Source organism: Hemiscyllium ocellatum, chromosome 8 (genome assembly GCF_020745735.1).
Source record: "Hemiscyllium ocellatum isolate sHemOce1 chromosome 8, sHemOce1.pat.X.cur, whole genome shotgun sequence".
Lineage (NCBI taxonomy): Eukaryota > Metazoa > Chordata > Chondrichthyes > Orectolobiformes > Hemiscylliidae > Hemiscyllium > Hemiscyllium ocellatum.
In genome coordinates, this window is record NC_083408.1 from 105,953,526 (window position 1) to 105,973,516 (window position 19,991).

A 19,991-nucleotide genomic window follows, 5' to 3' on the forward strand; every position below is an offset into this window, starting at 1 on the left:
ACATGCTTCTCCCTCCAAAGATGCTGACCGGCTCCTGACCACAGTACATTCACTTTGGTTTTTGGAGAGTATCTGTTTGTGGAACAGCTGAAGCATTGAAATTTGGTACATACTTGTGATAGCAATCACACATCCCAGAAATCTAATTATTTTTCATTTAGTGTTAGGGATGGGTAACTTTACAAACGTTTACATTTTCACTGTTTGTATTGATCGCTCATGGGATGTGGGTGTTGTTGCCTGGGCCATTATTTATTGCCTATTATCCGTTGCCGTTGAGAAGGTGGTGGTGGTGAGTTGCATTCTTGAACTGCAGCAGTCTATTTTCTGCAGGCAGACCCATAATGCCCTGAGGGAGGGATTGCCAGGATTTTGACCCTGCGACAGTGAAGGAACGACAATGCCTTCCTAATGGTGGCTTGGAGGGAACTCTGCAGGTGGTGGTGTTCCCACATATCTGCTGCACCTGCCCTTCAAGATGGAAGTGGGTTTGGCAGGTGCTGTCTAATGAGGCTTAATTAATTTCTATAGTGTATGTTGTAGAAGTTGCACGCTGCTACAGAGCATTATTGGTCAAGAGGTCTGTGGTGCTGGAAAAGCAAAGCAAGTCAGGCAGCATCCAAGGAACAGGAGACTCCCTTGTCGGATCCACACCCCCACCAGCCCTTCTCCCTCACCTTCATCAATCTATCACTTTCCCAGCTACCTTTCCCCCACCCCACCCCTTCCCATTTATCTCTCAGCCCTGACCCATAAGCCTCAGTCCTGATGATGGGTTTATGCCTGAAACATCGATCCCTTGCCACGTGGTTGATGATGCCCTCCAGCGCATCTCCTCCATTTCATGCACCACCGCCTTTGAACACCACCCCTCCCAACGCAACAAGGACAGAACCCCCCGGTCCTCGCCTTCCACCCCACCAACCTCCGCTTACAACGCATCATCCTCTGCCACTTTTGCCACCTCCAAACAGACCCCACCACCAGAGATATATTTCTATCCCCACCCCTATCAGCATTCCGAAGAAACTATTATCTTTGCAACTCCCTTGTCAGATCCACACCCCTCACCAGCCCACACCCCACTCCGGGCACCTTTCCCTGCCACCGCAGGAAGTGCAAAACTTGCACCCACACCATTCCCCTCACCTCCATCCAAGGCCCCAAGGGATCCTTCTACATCTGCCATAAATTTGCCTGTACCTCTCCCAATGTTATCTACTGCATCCATTGCACCCCGTGTGGTCTCCTCTATATTGGGGAGACAGGACTTCTTGTGGGTCATTTCAGAGAATATCCCTGGGACATCTGCACCCACCAACCCCACTGCCCTGTGGTTGAACACTTCAACTCCCCCTCCCACTCCTTCAAGGACATGCAGCTCCTGGGCTTCCTCCACTGCCAAACCGTTACCACCCCTCGCCTGGAGGAAGAACGCCTCATATTCTGCCTTGGAACCCTGCAACCACATGGGATAAATGTGTATTTTAACAGCTTCCTCATTTTCTCCCCCCCGCATATTATTCCATCCCAAGCCTCCAACTCAGCACTGCCCCCCAGACCCATCTATCACTGTCCCCTCTGACCTATCACCGTCTCCCTCACCTTCATCCACCTATTGCTTTCCAAGCTACCTCCCCCCAGCCCCACCTCCACCCCTACCATTTATCTCTCAGCCCTGACCCAGAAGCCTCATTCCTGGTGGAGAGCTTATGCCCGAAACGTCGACTTTGCTTTTCCAGCACCACACTGTCGACACTGATCTGCAGTCCTCACTTTCTGCTGGTCAAGAGATCTGCCTTGTCCTAGATCATAGAATCATGTCCACACTGACCCTCCACAGAGCATCCCACCCTGACCACACCCCCATCCTATCCCTGGGACCCTGCATTTTCCATGGCCAATCCACTTAACCTGCACCCTGGGAGAAAACGGGAGAACCCAGAGGAAACCCACACAAACAGTCACCCAAAAGTGGGATCAAATCTGGGTGTGAGACAGCAATGCTAATCACTAAGCCACCGTGTCTCGGATGGTGTCCAGCTTCTTGAGTGGTGTTGGAGTTGCAACCATCCAGGCAAGTGGGGAGTATTCCATCGCACTCCTGGTTTGTGCCTTGCAGATGGTGGACAGGCTTTTGGGAAGTCAGGAGGTGAGTTCTTGTAGGATTAGGCTGTCATAACTAGTTCTAGAAAGCTTTTGAGCAAAGTTTTACTTTCTCAGTTAATTCAGAGAGTTGAGCCTGAGATTTCTCTTAATATTTTAAGGAAGGAAAGATACTTCCCTCTCAGATGACTGACCAGCTGGGTACTGAATGAATGAATGAATCTATCGTATCAGCAGTAGTGTGAGTGAATTATAATTTGGGATGTTCACAGAGGGTTTTGACAGATTTTGTTCAGTTACACAAATCACGGATGAGTTCACTGCTTGATGAAGCTGCTAACCTTCAGTGGCATTGCTCTTGTAGCCAAGTGGCAGTGTCCCACCCTCAAGCCTAGGAAGCTCCAGTTTGACTCCCACCTCTCTGAGATGTGACTGAACAGGTCGATTGAAAAATCTAGTTTAAAACTGTTGTTTATTTAGGAAGGTGTTTCTAAAATATTTGATCTGTGATTTAAGCAAAAATGCAGAGTTAAGGAGCTGCAGATGATGGAAATCAGAAACGAAAACAAATGCATTAAAAAATGCATACAAAAAACAGAACTGCGAATGATGGAAATCAGAAATAAATACAGAAATTGCTGGAAAAGCTCAGGAGGTCTGACAGCATCACAACCTGCTGATCCTTTCCAGCAATTTCTGTTTTTGTTTGTAAAATTAAATGCATGTTTTTAATCATGTTCTAATTTCATTTGCAGGTTGTCAGGGGTGATTTGGCTTCTCTGTGGCTGGAGCAGATACAAAAGCATCATGTGGCGCCTGTGGGTTACGCTAATAGCATCCAACAAGTGACAGTCAGGATCGATCTGCATCTTCCCATCCGCAGAGAGGAATACCGGTGCAGTTTTTGCCCTGTGGATGGTGGTTTTCTGTTGAATGACTCAGAGGAGTTTACATCTTTGACTATCCGGACAAACTGTTGGTCAGATTTGTTTGCGGACACATACACACACACACACACACACACACACACACACATACACACACACACACACGCACACACACACACACACACACACAGAACTGAAAGCTTTGCTGTGAATTTTTCTCATTGTCCGCTGCCTGTGCCTTTGGAATGTGGACAATCTTCTAAAACTGGGGATCTGCTGGTATTTGAGGGATTGCTTTGATCTAACTCAGCTGGTGACCTCTCAGATTTTGACCAATGTGGATTTAAACTACATCTTGCTGTGAGCGGGGAATTGTTTTTGTCTTAAAGAAAGAACCATAAATCAGAAACGAAAGCAGAAATTGCTGGAAAAAGCTCAACAGGTCTGGCAGCATCTGTGGAGAGAAATCTGAGTTAACAGGGGTGGAGTAATCTATTTTGTTTAGTCTGTTTGCTTTATCCCTCCCCTGGCTGTGTGTGTGCGTTTATATCTGTGCTTCTGTTAACACAATGTTAACCATGGATTCTTTCTGCTTGGTGCTGCTCCTGGGCCCCTTGGCTGGGATCTGCCTGGGGCTGGAGTTCACGGGGAGCCCCGGTTTGTGGAGTCGTTTCTCACGTTGGGAGGCTGGCAGTCGAAGTGACCTGAGTTTCCAGTTTAAGACCGATCTGCCCGAAGCGCTTCTGCTGTACCTGGACGACGGCGGCTTCTGCGACTTCCTGCAGCTGGCCATCGCTGGCGGCAGGGTCCAGCTCAAGTACAGCATCGATTGCTATGAAGCCTCGGTGGAGATGGACAGGAGGGTGGACGATGGCAAGTGGCACTTTCTGATGGTCAGCCGCAACTTCCTCAGGACCGTGCTGGTCCTGGACGGGGACACACGGTCAGCAGAGGTCAAGCCCCAGCGGCAGTACATGAAGGTGGCCAGCGACCTATTCGTGGGTGGGGTCCCCCAGGACATTCGAGAGACCACCTTGACTTCTGTCCTGGTGCAACGTGCACCCCCCTTCAAAGGATTTATCGAAGACTTGAAGTATGGAGACTCTGCGCCAGTGCTGCTTGGGAGTCACTTGGTGAGACTGGACAAGGAAGTCATTTGCACTGAGAATCCTTGTGAAAACGGTGGAGTGTGCTCGTGGATAGAAGGGGAGATTACCTGTGACTGTACTAACACGAGCTATATGGGGCGGTACTGCACTGAAGGTGAGAACCAATCTCTTTGCCAACTCATTACCCTGTGACCTGTTACAATGTGAATGAAATAGGATGTTCTCATTTCTTTGGCAATGAATTATTCACTCTCCTATCAAACTGGGTGCTCAGACTGACGGTTCAATGGCTTGCCATGGTGTGGAGGTGCCAGTGTTGGGACTGGATTGGACAAGGTCAGAAGTTACATGACACCAGGTTATACTCAAACAGGTTTATTTGAAACCAAAGCACAACTTTTAAACCAGAACTTGTGATTCCAAATAAACTTGTTGGATTATAACCTGGTGTCATGTGACTTCTGATGGATTGATGTCTCTCACTGGTTCCATCACACTGCAGACCATTACAGTTTGGAGTGGTAGTCAGGATGCCTCTTACACTTTACCTCAAACAATTTGGGCTGGGGGCAAGTAATGGGAACCCCACCATCAATTGCTAAATAGCAGTATGCACCTTTGCACTGTCATTGAGCTTGAGGTGATGTCCATTCAATTCGCTGGTGTTGTTCAAGGCTCAAAGGTGAACAACGACTACTTAAGCGCTAGTCTTCGAAGGGGTTTAGCATCTGCAGAATCTGGAGAGGCAGGAAAAGATCGGCAAGGAAGCATAACTTGCAGTCTTGATTCAGTCAGCTGAATGGTTAAAATTATTTTCAAATCCACCCATCAGTTTGTAAATGGAATTGATTCTCAGAGAAGCAGGAGGATTTGTGTTCATTCCCCTTTCTAAATCTCTTCACTTTTTTAAAAAAAATCCATCTTGCTTCACAGATAATTAGAATAGTATATTCATGTGAATATAAATGGCTCAAAATCTAAACCAAGTTCCTGACCATGTTTAAACCAATTGATTTTAAGCTTTGTTTTTCACAGTTATGTAATTGTCAGTACGGAATCAGGATATTGTATATTTTTCAATTTATTGGAAAATGCATTTGCAAATCATAATGATGTCTTAACACTTATAGTGTGTGAATGTACCTTACTTGTTTTAATTCTAACTGAACTGCATCATTTCACAATAGAGCTCTCGCCTGGCAAGATGGGACATGAACATTGTGTCATCGACTACCATTAGGATTCTTTGTGTATATTCTTGGTATCGTTTGGAAATATTTGCCTACTTAGTCAAGTTCTACTGCATTTGTGTTTTCATGGTTTATGCATCTCAGGGAATAGTGATTGTATCCGACATTTGTGTGGTTGGCATGTCTTTTCAAAAAACTGATCTTTTTTCAGCTGTAATTGATTGTGTATTTATCCCACTTTCTTATAGCCTTCATAATCCTTGTCTATTTGCTCCAGTGCTCACAGTTGAGAATTCATGTCGTAATCTACAAAGCAATTCTACTAAATTTTGCTTACTTAAAACAACTTAAACCTCAAATAATTGATGAAAGCTAACCAGACAGGTTTCTCATGGCTCAAAAGGTAAGAGTGCTAACCCATTTCACCCTGGAATGGTGCGACTCAGATTTACATCTGTCTGTGTCACCTGGTGGGTTGCAGGTTTTCATCAAAGCCATTGGGAGAGACAACTGAGAGTTGAAATATTTTCTCCAAAGGAATGGGAATTGTATGGAAACAGAAAACGCCTTGCAAAACAGAGACTTCCAGAAAGAAAATGGCTAACTAATATGAGTAGGAAGATCGCTAATACTAACTAGTCCTTTGACACTGCATTTCAAAATATTGATTATTTGTTGTGAATAATACAAATATGTGCACCAATCTCAACATGTTGATGTGTGTACCCTGCGCTTATCTTTGTGTGTTTCAAGTATCTGAGCAAACTTGAGAGAAAACAGTGATGGCTAAAGAAAGTTACCTTTTTCCTAAAGTGTAACAGATGCCCAGAAAAGAAAATTCATCATTTGAAAAATTGTAGAGTTGGTAAAGATTGGGAACAGTAAGCTTGGTAGCTAAATTTGTGTGGTTTCTTGGTAATCTTCATTGCAGACAATTGATTACATTTGAAATGACAGAACGATGACATAATAGTTTCTGGATCACTTGAATGAATGACTCCTATTTCATATAACTTCCCTTTAAGCTCTTTTCCCCCTTAATTGTAGGTGCTAAATTGAAACATCAATAGATTACAGCTCATTTTCATTGCAACTAAAAGTTAAGATTGCAGTCTTGTAGAAGCTGTTTAAAAGGTGGTGATGGTCGCAGATACTTATTATATTAACATGTATAATTCAAAGTGTCAGTTCTAAATATCGGATTTGTACCTTTTATAGCAAGGTAGATATCTGGCTGTTGATCCACTTTCAGGGATTGATATGCAGTGACAGTAATGACTACAGGTAATTTTGGACCATCAAACACTTGCATATTTACAACTGATCAATATCTTAAAGTTATTATGCAGGAGGCTTCAGGTAAACTGTTCGAACAGTTAGTGCTTCTGAATTGCTTTCAGGAATTGATCTGTTCATATTTGTTTGCACACACAAAGAATGTCACACGAGCATTTACAGAGTTGTAACATGCTCAGTACATCCTGAAGACCTGCCACAGCACAACATTTTCCTTTGTATATCATGGGCCATTGAGACAACAGCATGATCAGTTTTGTTCAGGACCCAACAGAGAATTCAACACACCTGAGAGTAAATTGATGACAGATCCTTGCTAAACGTGCAAAGAATATCTGGGGCAGATCTTTTGTACTGTTACTTTAGTCAGATTTTTAATGTAAAAAAACAACATAGTAGCTTCAGGCAAGATCTTAAAAGATGCACCCTGTTGTGGAACAAATCCCTCAAATGCTGCTGAAAAATCACGAACAGATTTTGCCTTTGTTCCTTAGTTATTATATTTAAATTTACATATTGAGAAGCTGTCATCCTGAGTTGACGAGCTGCTGTTTAAAATAGACACATACAGAATTCTTTGTTAGACTGTCTATCATACCCTTATAAATCACTTATGCTGCTTTTTAAAAAAATTGACCCTGACATTTTATTCTACTCTCCTCCCATTCTCAAATGTCATTCCAATCCATTTAAGCATTGATAGACACCAACAGTACGATGACCATGGACTGTTCTGTGCTGTTGGATTGTGGGATATTCCAGGGTAAGACTTGCAAAAGATAAATACATCAAATCCAAATAGTGCCACCTTAAGATTTCCATTTGTCCCCTTTCACAGTTATCTCACCACCAAGTGTTAGGATGATAAACTGATGAAGGTAAACTGTCATGAAAATTGGCATATTTACGTGATAGTAGGTAGAGGAGTAGAAGTAGACCATTTAATGCCTTGAGCCTTGACCACCATCATGGTTGATCATCAAGCTCAATACCCTATTTCTGCTGTCTCGCCCTATACTCCTTGATCCCTTTAGCCAAAGCAGCTCTTTTCGGGATGAGGTTAAACTCATGATCTTAATGAATGGTGGAGCAGGCTCAAAGACTCAGCTGGCCTATTTTTCTTCCTTTCTTGAATGACATCATTTTGATATGAGTAGAGGCAAGAACTACTGGTTTGCAGCTGGCTGTTCACCATATTTAACAAGATAAAACATGAAGCAATTGAGACGAATACCTGCTGAAGTCATATGCTCATTACCACACTCCCACTCTCCCATTCCCTCCTGACTTCATTTTACTGCAGACTGATTATTTAAAGCACACTCTTGACTTTCAGAGAGCAATCCAGTTGGTACCATTCAGTAGGAAGAAGGGAGAGAGAGCAAGACCAGCAAATCTGAATGATACAGTTTTGGAGAAACAGATAAGATGGGTCAAACAGCCTCCCTCTGCAGCGTAACGACTCTGTAAAGAACTGAAGGTGTTTGTGCACAACACTATTTGCAGATGATTGGAGAGCTTAACTAAGCAGTTTATAAAGACAGTGAAAACAGGAGGTGTTGGGTATGTTCGGTAGGTCAGGCAGCACCTATGGACAGAGACAAGGAGCTGAGCATGCCCAGGCCCTGGAATTCACAGGCAGTGATAAGTCAGTTGGGAAGATATGGTGAGAACAGAGAAGTAGTATTTTTCCAAACAGCCTTTCAATAGCTAGATGAGAAGATTGCTAGTGAGTAACAAGGGAGCTATTTACGTGCACCAACATTTCATTAGTACACATGCAGTTTGCAATTTTCCCAGGCAGTGGAGAGAAGTGAGATATTGACAATTCCTAACATGAAAGTCTGAGAGGAGACCTGTTGGCTACAGGCCTTCCGTTTGGTCGAGGAAGGGGAACTCAATCTTGGACAGCATTCACCAACGTCTCAGGGCACACTGCACGGGTGGCAACTGCCTGTACCCTCTGTCCAGAGAGATTGGCATTGCCCAAACACCTGCCTCACTACATCATCATGGCACATCTTAGTCTCAAGATAGCATTCAGTACTTCAATTCTCACCGGCACTTAACATTGCAATGCTTGCTTTGCTTCCTTAGTCTTTACTCACTTTGTGCCCACTTGGATGCTCACAGCATCTTTGCCTTGACCTTTTGCTGAGGCAGATAGTTCGGGAACTTGTCTTTCTTGGCAGTGAGCAGTCAAGGGAGACTATGTTCAACCAGGGTCTTGGTCTGCTTATCTGTCAGGAAAAGTGGTGAGGTTTCATGAGTAAATGGGAGGTATAGAGGACAGGAAGGATCAATATTTGAGGGATGCAGTAGGCAGGTGAGAGTCATTGAGGGAAAGTGCAGCACACAGTACTTAGAGTGGTAAACCATGGGTTTGGTGGGTGCAGGGGTGGAGTTAGTGAATGTGAGGCAGCAGGGATAAAGTGCTTGGTCTTCTGGAATACAGAAAGTAATTAAACTTCTTGTGACATTGCTGCACATTCCTCCAGACTAAGGACATGGTGAAGTGTTAGCATTTCCACAGCTACTGAGTGCAAGATTCCACTTGTGTGGTGCTGTGGATGTGCATGTGTACCTAATAAAGTGAGCAGTGTAAAATTGTGTGAGAAAGGTCACCAGGGCTCACAGAGGGGAACACTCCATGAAACTCCTTGAAGTTGTGAATTAGCTGATTTTTTTTGTGGCCATGGGGGAGGGCAAATTCAGCCCTGGATTTTGTTTCATGTTTCATCAGAACTGAAGGAAGTTCATTGGCCTGAATCATGAACTCTATCTCTCTCCACTGTTGCTGCCTGACCTATCTCGAGCATTTTCTGTCCTTGTGTCAGATCCCCAGAATCTAGAGTGTTCAAATTTTGCATTAGCATTCCAAGCATCATAAATACAGTACAAAAGCCAAGAAGGTATGCAAAATCTAGGTCAACTCTATATAACCACATGTTAGAAAGGATGTGAAGGCTTTGGTAAGTGCACAGAAGAGATTTAATAAAATGGTTCCTTGACTAAGGGATATCATTTCCACGGCTGACCAGAGAGTTGTGATTCCTTCACAGGTAGTGATGGCTAAGAGGAAATTTGATCAAGATTTTTTTTTAAATTATGAGGGATTTAGATCAAAGTAAATAGAAACTTTTTTTTCCATTTGCTAATGGGTTGATAAACAGAGGGCAGAGATTTTACACATTAGGCAAAAGAATATGAGGAGACAGGAAGTAAATGTTTTCACTCAGTCAGAGGCTAATTACTTATAATGACTGTGGCTAATTACTTATAATTTGGTTGAGTGGGGCTAGGAAATGGAACACTTGCACTGTGAGGAGTCCCAAAATTTGCCACTTTGACAAGTGATTGCTAGCCTGATGGCCTAAGTCAATCCAAATCTCAAAACTGTAGTTGTCACACGAGGACGAGAAATTCCTTCCTTAGAATGAGAAGATTGGACTTTGGAGAAAGACTCCAGCTTCTGGCAGTAAGTTGATGGTGTCTATCTATTCATTTTTAGAGGGAGAAGGAGCTGTTGAAAGTCTCGGTGAATTCATTCTGAGCTGACAGATGCATTGGCCTGCATTTTGCCAGATGTATTTACAGATTACACGGGGGAACATTAGTCCAAACTAATCAGTTTTTCTGTAGATTTAAAAGGATTTCTGCTTAAATCAGTGACTTACAACCAATCCAAAACTAATCAGTTCTTCTGTTTTTAATATTTCAGTCATAGTTTTTTTAGTGTGTTCCTGCACTTCACATCTGGTGTACTTGGTCTGCAATTTATTGAATGTTATACAAGCACCTCAATCAAGTGTCATTTGCATTTGAATTGACACCAACAACCTCAATTTAAATGTATAAATTTGTAATATATTAGCATAAATTGTTCTGGACATCTTATTTTGCAATGGTAAACTCTTGAAGGTTTCCTGATTAAACACTGATTGCATTGCAATCTTTGATCCTTAAAGGTTAACATCATTGCAGATCAAGCCTTGCAGATTGTATTGCTTGTCAACAGCAGTATTTGCTGTTGCATCGGAGTTTACAGAATATGCCAATGGCCCAGGAACTAAATAAGATGATCTACATTTTCACTGCCAATTCACAACACTTATTCACTGAAATGATTGCAGTCCTGTACTCTAAATGCTGGGCTCAGATTTAAATAGATTTTCCAAACCACTGTTATGATTCCACATCATCCACACCTTTATCATCTATACTTCCTGCAGCCAACATATAAAGGCCCATCCCACCCCGATTGTAATCTCTTCTAACCTCTTCCTCAGGCAGCTGACATAAACACAGGTATCAAAGGTTTCAAGAAGAGCTCCTGCCCTGCTGTTATTAGACTTCTGAACGGACCTGTCAAGTTTTAAATTTAATGTGGATCTCACTCTTTGTGCACCTTCTCTGCAGCTTTAACATTGTATTCCTCACTTTGTTCAATTACCCTGATGCATATTGTATCATATGATCTGCCTGTGCCACATGTAAAACAAAACATTTTACTGTACTTCAGTACATGTGCCAACAATAAATTAAATAAAAAATCAAATCAATAAAATTAGATTCTTGTAATCATCCATAATATCTTCTCATCATCCCTACGAGCTGAACTCTACTTGGCATAGATTCTATCTTCTGCACGTTGCCTACATTTCTGACAGTGCGACACTTTTTTTGGGAGGCAATACTCTTTTTTTTATTGACAAGTTTTCAGGGAATGACCATAAAGCTTTAGGAGCCCTAAAAGCATTAGCCATGGCTGGAGCATCATCAGTGTAGAGATAGGTGTGGCCCCAATAGTCACTTGATATAGAAGCAGAGGCAGGAAGATTAGTGTTAAGGTCGGGATGATGGAGAAGGGAGGTGCCATATCAAAAAAAAAGTAAAGGTTATAGGGAAACATTAGACTAGATTGGGAGGATTGGGATGACCAAGTACTGGGGAAGGAGAAGTGGCAATAGAAACAGAAGGTGAACAGTACCGAGCTCCAAAGAGAAATTGAGAATCTTTTCTGTCGTTCACTGAAAACATCAGCCGTGTCTTCAATACCATGAAACAACAAAGTTTGTTTAAAATCCTGGTTTCAGCTCTAAATGGAGTCTAAATCACTTTATTCATGCAATACCATCATTGAATACCAGAAATGAGAGCGGAACTGAATCATGTTGGTACTTGAGTTGTTGTCAGATGAGAAAGAAGCTGACTGTGTGTTTTCACAGGATAAAACATGGATCTACAATTGTGAGAGACCAGGGAAACGGAATACTTTTGCTGGGAAAGAGTCCATTCAGGCAGCTATGACAGCTTTTATGATACTGCAGGGGTTAAAGATGAACTGAACTTTAGTAGATTGCTTGGCACAACCGCTAACCCAGTAGCTACGAGGCATGGACTTAAACTCAGAAGGCGAATGGAGATTAGTGTTCTTATGTTGCTTTTTCACATGGGATGGTCGATCACAGAATCCGAAACATCAGCCTCCACCTTTTCTCTTCTAGATCATTCCCCTGACCAGAAACACCCCCCCACTGCAAAGGAACTTAGCTCTCTACCAGTTTATTCAATTCTCCAATTACAGTTATCAAACAGTAAATACTGCCCACCGGAGACTGTGTTTAAAATAAAAGCCAAAAAGGTGGGGAAACAAGCGAAGGGACTGAATGAAAATGGAGACGGATATAATGCGCCTCAGCAGCTATGGTGTCCACTTCTCTCAATAAGCTTTGAGGCTCCCAGGGGATATCGCATGGTCCCTCTCCAAGGATCCCAGGCATGAATGTAGCCATGGGGGAGGGGCAGGCAGTTATGAACTACAACCTCTCCTCAACCTGCTTATCTTAGTCCAGGAGTTGGGAGAGCTAACCTTTTTCTTGTGAGAAACCAACCACCAAATCAACCAATGACCTAATTTGTAAAAGTTTGATTCAATCTATTTTCTAATCAACCTGTTCAATGATGTTATTACACACCTCTGGAACTGGTGGGACATGAACCATGGCCTCCTGGCTAATAGATAGGGACATTGCCACTGCATCACAAAAGCCCTCCAATGAGCGAATTAAAGAAAGAATAATCAACAACCATTGACTGTAGTGGACAATGTCACAATGGCAAAAGGTGAACAAAAGGGTGGGGAGATGGGAGAGAACTAAATGGTCAGTGCATTGAGGATAGGAGTTGGGAGGTCATGTTGTGGCTGTACAGATCATTAGTTCGGTCACTTTTGGAATACTGTGTTCGGTTCTGGTTTCCCTGCAATAGGAAGTATGTTGTTAAACTTTGAATGATGCCAGGGTTGGAGGGCTTGAGCTGTTGGGAGAGGCTGGATAGGCTGGGGCTATTTTCCATGGAGCATCAGAGGCTGAGGGGTGACTTTATCAAAGTATGTAAAATCATGAGGGGCATAGATCAGGTGGATAGCTGATGTGTTTTCCTCATGGGTGGGGGTGTGGGGGGGACAGGGGAGTCCGAAAGCAGAGGGCATAGGCTTAAGGTGAGGGGGGAAAGATTTAAAAAGGACTTAAGGACCAACTTTTTCAAGCAGAGGGTGGTATGTGTATGGAATGAGCTGCCAGAGGATGTGGCAGAGGCTGGTACAATTACAACATTTAAAAGGCATCTGGAAAGGGATATGAATATGGGCGAAATGCTGGCAAATGGGATGAGATTAATTTAGGATATCTGGTCAGCCCATGCTGTACAACGCTATGACTCTATAATAGTGGTGGATCAGGGAAGGTTGGGGGAAACTATTCTAACTAATTAAAGAATTAATGCTTTAAAAATGCTGCCCAACTGGGGCAGAATGAAAACAAAAAGTACAGGGGAGGGTAGGTAGAGAGGGAGGGAACTAAATTAAAATGGAGATGGAAGAGGAAATGATGTAACCCCCATAGTAACCACCTCTCCTATTAAGTGTGTTGGTGGACACCACGTGTTGCCTGTGTAAGGGCACCCGGATGTGAATGCAGCCACAGGGGAGGGGAAGAGAAAAAAAAACTGCAGATGCTGGAATCCAAAGTAGACAGGCACTAGGCTGGAAGAACACAGCAAGCCAAGCAGCATCAGGAGGTGGAGAAGTTGATTTTTCGGCTCCAACCTCCTGATCCTCTTTGCAGGAGAGGGGAAGACAGTCGGGAAATATGAACCCTTCTCTGTTTCAGGCCTACTGCCTGGGCCTGTTGATGGCCACCTTGGCCAGGGCCAGCAGCTGACCCGAGTGGCCCTCTGACTTGCCCAACCCCTGTGCACTAAGTGCCCCAAGATCAGAACGGTGGAACTGATGTGCAACTGAAAGAACAACTAAAAGTTTTTTTTTTAAATGATCAAACAGGATGCAACCACCCACAACCAATATACGCATAAAGAACACAATTTTAAAAAATTCTTTTGTTGTTTTATAACTTGAAGTGCTTGAGCACATCACTGAACAGTTCTTTCCACCACAAGATCACCTGTGTGAATATGAAAGTATTAATTTACATGCAAAGCCCGTCAAGGGTAGTGCAAATGACAATGAACATGAGGGAAAGATAGAGAGGGAGCTGATGAAACCAAAATGGAGTTGGAGGTGGAAGCAAGGCATTCCTTCCCCCTCCTGCAATTTGTTTGATACTATTGCATTCAGCATCACATTTACGTTTTAGTGAAAATACAACCATAAGAAGTAGGAACAGAAGTAGGCTTGTCACACCATTATATGTGCCTCACCAATCAGTGAGATCATGGCTGATCTGGTAATCTTCAACTCCACTTCCTTGCCTTTTCTCCAAATCCTTTCATTGATTAAAAATTTGTCTATCTCAACTTCGAATGCACTGAATGAATCAGTCTTGACAGTGCTCTGCAGGAAAAAGTTCCACAGATTCACTAACCTCTGAGAGAAGTCATGATTTGGAGATGTTGGTGTTGGACTGGGGTGTACCAGGTTATAGTCCAACAGGTTTAATTGGAAGCATCAGCTTTTGGAGCGCCGCTCCTTCATCAGGCTCCAAAAACTAGTGAGAGAAGAACTTTCTCCTCATCTTGTCTTAAATGCGTACTCTCTTATTCCGAGATTATGTCCTTTAGTCCTGGACTGTCCCACCGTTCGGTAATGGAATGGAAAAGTTCATTGTGCCATTTTTTAGAATCATGCCTGGAGCATCCTTCAAAAAGTAGTGAATGATAAGCTGAACTCTGAATACTTTTTTGTTGGAATTATCCTAGTTGGCTTGTGGAATAGTGCTACCATGTCAAAATGTTTCAACAGGATAGCCTCTCCTCCTTATAAATTTCAATGAATACAGGCCCAACCTACTGAACCTCTCCGAATATGACAGTTCTTTCATACCTGCTATCAGCCAAGTGAATCTTGTTTAGTCTATCCTCTGCAGTTGCATTGTGACATTTGTGCCCATTATTAGGGTGCTAGCCAAGTTCTCTACCCCTGTTGAGCTAGGCAAGCATTATGCAAGTTGGCAATCCCACTGGTGTATTCTCCATGGCAATTCTTCTCCGATTCAGAGTCTTCTTCCACCTTCAAACTATAGATTGTTGTTCACTTTTTTTTAGAATCCTACCTTGTGGAAATAGGCCCTTCAGCCCAAGTCCACACTGACCCTCTAAAGAGTAACCCACCTAGACCCATTCCCCAAACCTATTGCTCTACATTTACCCCTGACTATTGCACCTATCCTGAACACAATGGGCAATTTAGCATGGCCAATTCACCGAACCTGCACATCTTTGGATTCCTCCAGAGCATCCCTAAGACTGGAATCAAAGCCGGGTCTCTGGTGATGTGAGGCAGGAGTGCTAACCACTGAGCCACCCTATTGAAATTTGGTATTCCAGTAATTCTGTTCTGATCAGCATGAGATAAAACACTTCTCGTTTTTTTCATCAATGCACACATATTTTTCTTCACTATGAAAATTCTCACTTTCAAAACAACATCTTCTGTTGAAATATTGTAAGATTTTGTGGCTCATGTCTTGTCTTGGCTAAGTATTTCTCACAGCACAGCTGGCAAACCATGGGAACATTTAAAAAGGCAAATAGGATAAATCATTAGAATTATTAAAACATTCTGATATGATGAATTTCATTGATAAACTGAGCTTTAGTATAATTTCTGATTCTTGCTGTAGCTACGGAGGAAATTTTCTTCACTTAACCTTCAAGATATTACACATCACATTTGAAATGAATGTATCTTTTTTTCGCAGTAGTTTGGAGAGCCTCAAGTTAGGAAAAGAAAACAAAATTTTAATAAATAAGAGAAGTTGTTAAGTGAAAATGAGCTGTTTTCTCATATGATAGGCTATGGAAAATATAATGTTGTTTCAATATGACCAATATGTGCCAATTTAATCAACTAACCTACTGTGTCTGCAATGAAAATGACTTAGCAAACTACCAACTGTTTGTATGGTATCTTGGTACTGTTAGTTCTACAAATGGTAGTAAATTTTTTCATCCTTTTTAGAGGAGCATGTTTAACATGCAAAAAATTTACGGGAGACTCCTTTTGTAGGGAATAAAGAACTTCAGTCAGTACAGTGCATAAAGAATATTTTCAAATATTCTTACTTAAAGCTGAGTAGCTTTCTTGATGTAAATCAAAATGATCTGATTCCAGCTGCCGGGACAGGTGATGAAGTGCAAGGTTTCTTTTGTTAAATTCACACATGCACAGTGTTTAATCGCTTGCATGTTCATGAGCATGGTACTTCTGTTCTTGTGCATGAAATAGTTCCATGCAAAGACAAGTGCATTCAGTGTGTCTAACATCTGATTCTCTCCTTCTTTGAAATTTCTGCTGTCAGAAGTCAACCGTGTGCCAGGTGAGTTCTCCCTCCACTGGGTGAACTGAGTTTAACCAATGACTAATTTACAGACTGTACGTATTCTTGTGCTGTGCAAGGAAAAAGCTTGTGGAAAGCTATGTTTGGGAGAAACAAAAAAAACACATAGTTCAGAACCCAATCCTTGATAATGAGGCTTTGTTTCTTGCTTTATACATCTGAAGTTATTTGATAAAACAAACTCATTGAAGTGTAGGACTTGCTTCTGGAAAAGTGCAGGAGAGGTTAAGCAAATCCCAGATCTTATTGAGAATAAGTAAATCTGAAATTGGAAAGGCTTAAATATTACGAATAGATACAGTGGATTAGCACTAAACCTTAATAAAGTGTTAAGGGAGAAAGATATTAACTTACTAGTTTTCGCAAAGCCTCCTGAATGACACCTTTTTAATACTTAATGACTAAAACTAATCTCATTAGGAAGCAAATTGCTTTTGAGTTGGCCGGTAATCTAAATTGTAGACTATATAGGAATTAACCTACATTCTTAGCAAAACAATTTATGGAATAAGTACTTGACTTAATTAATTCACCATCTTTGTCCTTCCTCCTCTGCCCCATCTTTACAAATAATAGATTACACTGTTTTATCTATGTTACTGTAAGTAAATGACCTTAATTCAGAAATAACTTTCCATTCCATTGTAATTATTCTGTCTGTTATCATAATGGGAATTAGTGCATGCTGCATTTTTATTGCTGAAAGGACAAAGAATGGTTATGTTACCAGGTTGAATGCCTTTCCTGTAAATCAATTGCATGTTTAATTCCCTGCAGCAAACTAATTCACTGATACATTCATTGTTGAGCCCTTAACTTGATAATAAATAATGATTTATTGCCTGTTTAAGAATAACTATAATGCCTAGATGTAAAAAAATTATTTGAAAAAGGGAGAAAATATTAAACTGAAAAATCTGCGTACAGCTTTAACTGTATGATGTACAAAATATTAATACAAAGTTAGCAGTTTCCATGATAGTTAGATATTATCAAGGACAAAAGATTACTCTTTTAAATCTCCATGGATTTTAACATCCATGTCAACATTTGAAGCCTCAAAATAGCTCAAAACACCGAGGTCAGCTTAAACACCTTGTTGACTGATGCAGTGAGATCTATGGTACTCTTACTCTACTCTTTTGTGAGCTAAGCTTTTATGCTCATGTTAGAAAGCTTTCTCAGTTTGATTGATGCCATACTTAGGCATAAGTATGGGACATCACAATACCAACTGGTATTGTATGAAACTCTCTGTTTATTCTCTTTTGACTGTCTTTCTTCCTCTTCAAAGGTTTCTCGCATCTGACGATGGGCGAGCAAGGTACGCTACCCTTTTCTCTCTTTCTCTTTCTACTAACTTGCTTTTTTTTCCTCCTGCTGCTGGTTTATTGAATAGCAATGCAGCGGGTGAATTCCTGTTTCTAAAAGAGAGCCATTTTTTTTTGGACCTATAGACAAATGCAATCATTTCAGTGGTTGTGTTGAATACTGAGTGGATCATTTAGACGGCTCTGTCAAAGTGTGACTGCAATCATGGGCTGAATGCTGACATTCAGAATGCTTTTTAATGTGATGCTACTCACACTTTCCGTGGCCACAAAATACGTTTATCTGAATACACACAGATACGTACTCTTTTTCAATATTGGTATTGCATGCCCCGAAGAACCCTTGGAAAATCTATTATTGACTGATCCAGCTGGGCTACCAATGTACTGAAATAATGCATATGGTACATTTTCATGTTGGTAAGCATTGATGCCCAGATTTGCATTTGTGGGTCTAGAAGATTTTTTTTCCCTTTGCATTCTGGGTTTGCCATTGCACGCAATTGTGTATTTTGTTTTACAGTGTGCTTTTTTTTTCCTGTGTGCATATAATCTTAAACTAATTTTGTGCATTACTGCAGAATGCTGCAACAATTCATAGTGCTTAAGTTTTTTTTATTGCTGTTTTGATTGTGTGTGGTGTGTTCAAGTGTTCCTAATCTGTTATCCTTCCCCCTTCTTCATTGCCCCTCAATGATGGAACTCATGCTTACTTGGATCCAATCTTCATTTCTATAGGTAGAAGTAAAGGTAGAGTTCTGTTCTTATTTCCACTTCCTATTAAATATGATGTCTTTTTAAAAATTTATTTTTATATTGTTGATCTGTTATTGTGGTATTACAGCTGAACTGTGAAGTCCATTATTTGTTGGCCTGATAATGATGACAAAGAGAAGTCATTTTCATCCGCATGAGTTTTGGTTTCTCTGTGTTAATTTATCTTGATTGCTAAGTGTATGCACAGAACAAACTCTTAGAGTATCTGTACTCTAATGGTGACATGGGTTTTATTTTAAATTGCAGTAAAGGATGATTACAGTCTCAATGTTTAAAGTCTGGATGTTTATCTTGATGAGCATTGAAAATGCTTTGTTTCATTAAAGTTCCATCACTACTTCGCTGTTTTCGATTAACTAAGCTGAGGGAAGGTTTTGCAATTGTCTTATGCGGAATCATGTTCTTTATCATGTGCAGGGTATGTAGTGCATATGGGATTGACTGTCAAAAAATGTGGTTGCTGAGACTTATTCTTGGCAATTAAATAGTGTTGGAAGTTAATTGAGCCGATCAATTCAGCACTTCATGCTCAACAATAAAAATAAACTTGAACAAGTATCTTCTTTAAAATCAAGATTCATGTTTCCCTGAATTTTAATTGTGCAAATTGAATTCTTAATAACAGTTGCTTAGAAATTCCTTTGCCTGTCAGATGAAGAGCTCAATGTCATATTCCATGTTTTATTTTCATGCTATGCATACGTGACTTTATTTGACAGAAAATGACTTCAACTCACTATAAATAGCTTAGAAAGAATGTGTGGTAACTATCATTTTATTTTCAGTCTGGTTTCAGGAATAGGGTGACAGCTTTTTGATAAATGATTTCATCATTTACACTTTCCGTTTGCTGTCTAATTAGGTTTTTCAGCATTATGTTGCTCTGTGTGTTTTTTGCTTGTATAAAAAGGAAAGACGCATGTGTTCACTGTGGGTGATGTGTCAACTTGCTAGTTAGTGCTTTCAAAAATCTTTGATAAGGTTTCTGAGGAATAACAGATGTTGGTTGAGATTCTGTCAGATCAAAATTAAAAGCTACTCTAGCTATAGATAAATACTTCAGTGAACAAAGGTTAGTACATTACGTTGAGCTCTTATTCACTTATTGGCTGGGGCAGTGGAGATGGGATAAAATCCAATGGCAAGTAGATTTGAGCAGATTCCTAACAGATTTCTATCTAGTGCTTCCTACTGTGTGACCTGGCTGGAATTGTATTTCACCTTTCGGAGTTACATGTAGCTTTAAGTTGTGCTGAATGATATCTGAACTCATAAGGAAGTCTTTGTGGCACATTGGGTAGCATCTCTGCCTCTCAGCCAGAAGTTCTGGGTTCAAGTCCTACTACAGGAATTAAGGACCTAGGTTCATCATAAGTAAATCCTTTCAATGTATCACAGTGGTGTGCAGTAAGATGACGGGATATACACCAAAATTAAT

The 19,991-nt window shown here is 41.3% G+C and overlaps 1 protein-coding gene across 2 annotated transcripts in view; it reads left to right on the top strand.

Annotated features, from left to right (window-relative positions):
* Positions 1 to 2,963: 2,963 nt before the first annotated feature.
* nrxn3a (neurexin 3a) overlaps positions 2,964 to 19,991 on the top strand; it is an 862,359-nt gene continuing 845,331 nt past the window's right edge. For both annotated transcript variants that reach the window (XM_060829429.1, XM_060829430.1), the window contains exon 1: positions 2,964 to 4,256. In XM_060829429.1, the coding sequence (XP_060685412.1) occupies positions 3,563 to 4,256 (694 nt within the window). In that variant the 5' untranslated portion in view covers positions 2,964 to 3,562. The remainder of the gene's footprint in view (positions 4,257 to 19,991) is intronic.